The sequence below is a fragment of the Cyprinodon tularosa genome, unplaced genomic scaffold, assembly GCF_016077235.1.
Source record: "Cyprinodon tularosa strain WSP-4 unplaced genomic scaffold, ASM1607723v1 ctg353, whole genome shotgun sequence".
Taxonomy (NCBI): Eukaryota; Metazoa; Chordata; class Actinopteri; order Cyprinodontiformes; family Cyprinodontidae; genus Cyprinodon; species Cyprinodon tularosa.
In genome coordinates, this window is record NW_024039067.1 from 913306 (window position 1) to 919690 (window position 6385).

At 40.2% G+C, this 6385-nt stretch overlaps 1 protein-coding gene across 1 annotated transcript; it reads right to left on the reverse strand.

Annotated features, from left to right (window-relative positions):
• Window positions 1-3017: 3017 nt before the first annotated feature.
• Window positions 3018-4137, reverse strand: LOC119790058 (NAD(P)H-hydrate epimerase-like). Its single transcript, XM_038295376.1, has 2 exons — window positions 3970-4137; window positions 3018-3752 (listed from the first exon to the last, which is right to left on the reverse strand). Exons 1-2 carry the CDS (start codon window positions 4076-4078, stop codon window positions 3556-3558), a joined length of 306 nt encoding a protein of 101 aa, XP_038151304.1. The 5' UTR covers window positions 4079-4137; the 3' UTR covers window positions 3018-3555.
• Window positions 4138-6385: the final 2248 nt, after the last annotated feature.

The window sequence follows — 6385 nt, forward strand, 5'->3', positions numbered from 1 at the left end:
CCACTTAATATAATAAAGAATTACTACATTGACATTTCACAGTAAATTACTTTCTGTTTACTCTACTTTCTAACTTTAGATATAATTACAACGGCTAACTAAGTCAAACTGAGATACTCAGACTAATGGCGACTAATGTTACGCTACATACTGCACTATAGGATACATCGGCATACATATGGATTTTCTTGGTTAGCACATTTATTACTTGCTTTTGCAGCCAAATGCTAAACACAAAGTCATTTTGACTGCGCACCTCCGTGGGAGTGGGGATAACCAGGACGGTGGACGGTGGCTTCACTTTTTTCAGGCAATCAGCAATCCAGTGAACAAATAAAGATCAGTGGTTCCAAGCAGCTAATCTTGCAGTTAGATGTAGTTAGCGAGATGATAGCTGGCTATTCATGTTGGGTCAACCTAATTCAACAAGGTGAAATGGTGTTGCTACCCTCTAAGGGATTTGACTTGTAACCCAAGTTACAAATATCAGATTGTTTTTGTGTTTTTTTTTTTCAGTTACCATTTTTATTTAGTCTTTAGCTTCAGTAAAATTAGGAATTCAACACTGATTAGGTTACTGCCAAAACTTAAGAACAACGGCAAAAACAAAGTTAACATTTACTGTAGCTGTATTAAACAGACCTTGAAATGAAGTATACCATATAGTGCTCATTCTTGATGACAAAAAATATCTGCTGAATAGCATTCAATCTTTCTATGCTTACAATCGTACTTATGTAAGTATGAACAGGCCAAGTTAAAAATATGGCAATGTTTTTCCCTGAAAAGACACCATTACTTCTCATTAAATTTATAAAACTCATTCAGCTCCATCATCTACTGCTAAATCTGATCTATTAAGGCCAGCCAATGATCTGAAAAAAACCTTTTGGTCACATCTGAAATATTCATACCCAATTAGTATAGGATTTAAATCATACAGTATATTCAACATATAACTTTTTCCTAATAGAGAACTAATCTAAAAAATAAAAATTAAAAGATTTTACTTAAATCTTAGTATATTATGGAATTTAAAAAATATTTCTCCCTCTCAGTTATTACTGGGAAAATATTTTTTGGCATTAATGGATTCCTCAAGAACCAAACAACTGACGGATTGTGGTGCCTTATCATTTTCTGATCCCATCCAAGGCAACTACCCCTATGGTCCGTATCAAAAACTGCCACACACAGTCTGTTAGTAAATACTGAACCACCACTGACATTACACATAACAGTAGACTCTGGTGTTTATTATTCACCAGTCCTGGTGATGAGCACTACTGACACTTGAACGAGTCATTGTTGCCTGAGAATGGTTTGGATGGACATTAAAGACTTGGCCACTGATAGTTCAGACATATTTCCACAACCATCTTCTGTTTTCTCCAGACTCTACAGAGTAAAAAAAATCAAGCATTCCTTTTCTCTGACCGCCTACACCCACTCACACATGCACACTCACCAAGCATTAACGAATTAGTATGCTGAAGACGCTCCTAAACTTTTTACAAATACACATTACCTCAGCCATAAACAGCCCAGCAGCCTGAGTTTTAGTCATTCTCACCAAAAGCTACAGCTCTTAACTCCACATCAACAGACCATCCTCTCTAGCTGATTAAACCTGTTTACAGCTTCTATTAACAAACGTAATCCTGTTGGGAGCAAGTCATGTAACCATATGACCATGTTTAAAGAAGCCCAGCTTTAATTGTTGCAATGTGCTTATTTTCCAAACCTGGTTTGGTCGGACAACCTATTAGAGCCCCACTCATATATGCAAAATTCACATTTTTAGATTAGATTTTTTTCATTTTCTAACCACAAACCTGTCAGATAATGATGTTATGCACTGAAATGCAGCAGACACCTGGAACACAAATTAAATGGCTTTGATAAGGAAAATACCAGACTGAAATGATAAGGATTGCAAACCGGCATGCAAACAGGAGACCCAGTGACGAAAGCAAGCTGAACAGAGGCTAGTACAGACTGTGGAGTGAACAAGGAGATAAAGGCAAATTGGATTCACTGACTGCTTGGTGGCACTGGCTGAGGCCAGCTTCATTCTTACCATGTTCTCTCTTGCTCTGTCATCTGTTGCAAAATATGCCATGCAGCAATCCCCATGTGATGATAGGACTATGTATCAGCTCTTATTTTGAAATCTACCGGTTCTGCTTTACTTTTCCTGTTTTTTAACTCCCATCTGGCTAATTTAATTTTCAGGCATTGACACATCTGATGGATTTATTACCACAGCAGGAATGACCAGATTGACTAGAGAGGAGGGAACAGAGGGTGGACAGCTTAAGGCCAGAAAGGAGGAAAAAGGGAGAAAACCAACAAAACATCAGGAAGTCCAAGGATCAAAATGAAATCTCAAATCGCCAAGGGATCGAAAGAAAAAATGCTCTGCAGTAGAAAAATTGTAAATGGTTTCCAAAACTGTATACAAATGTATATATATTTTTTTGCTGTTCAGTTAATTAAACTCTGTTTGGTTACAAAGCTAAATTTCAGACATTAAAGATCTCACAGAGTACTGTACGAATTTCTCAGCAATAGAAAGGTACTGCACAACAGAAACACTAAAAGATGTGAATGATATTTAGATCAAAGTCATGCAGATTCATGACTGTGGTCTATACCTATTTTTTATTTATATGTAGTCCTAACTAGGTAGCATTAAATACTGATAGGGGTCTTTCATTTCAGATTTTACATTTTGAAATTGAAAAAAAGTCACAAACCAAGTAGCTTTTTCCTCTTCCTCACAGTTATACACCACCTTATATCAGTCTGTAAAAAAAGGAAGGCTAGAATACTATTTCCAGGAATTATTAAAGGTGTTGTATTAACATTGAACAAATTTTTTATGTATACCTTGTCATTAAAAGTCAGATATTGTAACCATTTCTTTTTCTGCCACCGGTTTTGAGCAAAAATAAATACAGTGCAGCTTCATTTATAATTGTTATGGTGGTGAAAAAAAAACAACAACACACAAGTGATTTTTACATTTCCTGAAACTGGACAGATTTTATTATTGGTCTACAAGAAATATCTGGAAAAACAGATCCATTAACTCAAAGATTGTAATATGTGTCTAAATTAATTGACAATCAAAAAAACAAAAATGTATCTATTTGAAATGCCAACATACACCACTTTATTTTAGCAGCACACTCAGGAAATGGGGTACGGAAGGTGTACATGAGAAAAAAAAAGCTTGGGTACTTAGAAAAAAAAGCAGTGACAGTAAGGATAGAAAACTTTTTCTTTTCTTTGCTGACTCTGGAGTTTAGAAAACAGTGTAGTGCTACAGCTTTCACGTGCCAACTGAGAAAAAAACGCTCCATACCATTTCCTAAACACACCACTCAAAGCCATGGGTCTAAGAATCATCGTTTTACAGTAGCTCAGCAACACATTCGGTTAAAGAGCATTTGGAATCTAGACAACCAAGATGTTTACATTAAATTACAGCAACCACCTATAAAATTCAACCAGTGGAAGACTGGCTGCACCGCCGGGTGTTTCTGTGCGCTACAGTTCCAGGAGACAGTCCGTGCCAGCATAGTCTGGGATGTTAAGCTCATACTTTTTCTGAATGTCATAGGGCAGGAAGCGTCCAGCCAAGAAATGCTTTCCAGAGAAGTTTTGGGCACACTTCTTTGGTGCCATAAGCGAGATGAGAACTTCTGGGTTTATCCCATCCTGACTTGGTTCATCTGCATTCCAGCCTGGAAGAGAGAAAAGGGGAGATTTGTATGAATATTATTCGACAGGTGCTGAAGTTGAACGAACTCAGACTAAACGGACTGCAGAGCAGTATTTATCCTCCATGGCTGACACCACACCTGGAAAGTTCCTTTCTGGAAGCCAGGGCTCCAGGGAAGGTGCTGTATAGCCTGTTTATCCTGCTCTGTTGCCCTAATGTCAGATAGATTAAAAACTCACCTGAGGGCACATCCACACTGACAATTGGAATCTTGATCTGCTTCAGGGTGACCAAAATCCCAGAATATGGCTCCTTAATATTGGATGAGTCTGTCTCAAGGCCCAGCATGGCATCGATCACAATGTTGTAGGCATCATTTATAAGCTGCACCTGAACAAAGCAAAAAAAGAAGGTCTTAGTGCATCCAGAAACAGTGCATCCCAAACAGACCATTTAATATAGCCGCTAGATAGGATGTTTGTTTGAAATGAACACACATGCTCCTGCAGGAGAAGTAAGATATGATCATGGAGCCATATTCCATCAACTCTCAGAGACTTTTCCTATCACTGTATTTTCTTCACGTTTGTATTTGGATGCACGTGTGATTAAACAGCAGGCAATGATCAAAACTTGTTTTTAGAATTTAGAAAGTTTTTATCTAACAAGTTAGCAGATCCCCTTAGCTATGCTCTCCAGCTGAGATCACTTTACTGAGAAATGTTTCTATCAACGCAAATCGGATAGAACTCTTTTACCTGCTTCTTACTTCAAGCTGTAAGGTTTATGGAATCTGAGGTTTGACTCAGCCCAAATTGTTCACAATCTAAACTTTCATCTGTCCTGGTGGTTTCACTGTTTCCTTTAACTCCCTTTGTTATAAGTCCTGGTACATTTTATAACAGTGAGCTCTATGCTTCACACATGGTAACATTTCTCTGAGTTTAATTTCTCTCAGAAATGTCCTTGATAACGTTGTCCAGCGGATTTAACAATAAATGTTTTTCAGATTCATCGGCTCAAAATTCATTCCAAACTTTTCTTTTAACTTTCTTTTTGGCAAACAGTGTGGCCTTCATCTTTTTTTCAGAGAAACCAAAGGCTTCTTCGTTGCGTACCTCCACTGAAAGTTGCATAATATCTTTCTGATTATATTTTTTACAGCCATGCATTTCCTCATTAACAGCAACAAGAACCAGCTGACAGCCAATAGTGATTTTTCATGTTCTTTAGGGATCTTGCAGTCTGCTCTCATGTACTGAGATGGCCAGATCTGAGCATGTTATCACTTGTTTTACATGGGCCCACTTTTTTTATACAGTATACTGTTTAATTTAACATATTTGTAGATTACTTAAAAGACCACATCAGAGACATAAGCTGCCTTCTTCTTCCTGAAGGTGTCAGAAGTCAGGAGCAGCCTAAACAAATTAACCCTAATCAAATTAAAATGCTGGTACCAACATCACAGCTGGTCCTGATCTGGGCTCTCAAACCCTTTAGGGCCTTTCTTCAATTCTTTACATTTGTTTATTCAGGATGAGCATGAGTTAGTCATAATAACAGTCTTTGTTCTCTGATGGTTGTAGTAGCATACAACAGCTAAAGCCTAAGGCTGTAAGTTTAATCTTTTCTTTGTGTTGGAGCTTGTTGTGTTTAGGGGAACATCTCAGAAGATGGTAACTGATGAAATTATTATAGATTCTGCCAAATGGTCTTGGGGCCCTGCACTGAATGCTGAATGCTCATAGCCCCCTGCACTGACTGCTGAATGCTCATAGCCCCCTGCACTGAATGCTGAATGCTCAGAGCCCCCTGCACTGAACGCTGAATGCTCAGAGCTCCCTGCACTGAATGCTGAATGCTCATAGCCCCCTGCACTGACTGCTGAATGCTCATAGCCCCCTGCACTGAATGCTGAATGCTCAGAGCCCCCTGCACTGACTGCTGAATGCTCATAGCCCCCTGCACTGAATGCTGAATGCTCAGAGCCCCCTGCACTGAACGCTGAATGCTCAGACCCCCCTGCACTGAATGCTAAATGCTCATAGCCCCCTGCACTGACTGCTGAATGCTCATAGCCCCCTACACTGAACGCTGAATGCTCAGAGCTCCCTGCACTGAATGCTGAATGCTCAGAGCCCCCTGCACTGAACGCTGAATGCTCATAGCCCCCTGCACTGAATGCTGAATGCTCAGAGCCCCCTGCACTGAACGCTGAATGCTCATAGCCCCCTGCACTGAATGCTGAATGCTCAGAGCCCCCTGCACTGAACGCTGAATGCTCAGAGCTCCCTGCACTGAATGCTGAATGCTCATAGCCCCCTGCACTGACTGCTGAATGCTCATAGCCCCCTGCACTGAATGCTGAATGCTCATAGCCCCCTGCACTGACTGCTGAATGCTCATAGCCCCCTGCACTGAATGCTGAATGCTCAGAGCCCCCTGCACTGACTGCTGAATGCTCATAGCCCCCTGCACTGAATGCTGAATGCTCAGACCCCCCTGCACTGAATGCTAAATGCTCATAGCCCCCTGCACTGACTGCTGAATGCTCAGAGCCCCCTGCACTGACTGCTGAATGCTCATAGCCCCCTGCACTGAATGCTGAATGCTCAGAGCCCCCTGCACTGAATGCTAAATGCTCATAGCCCC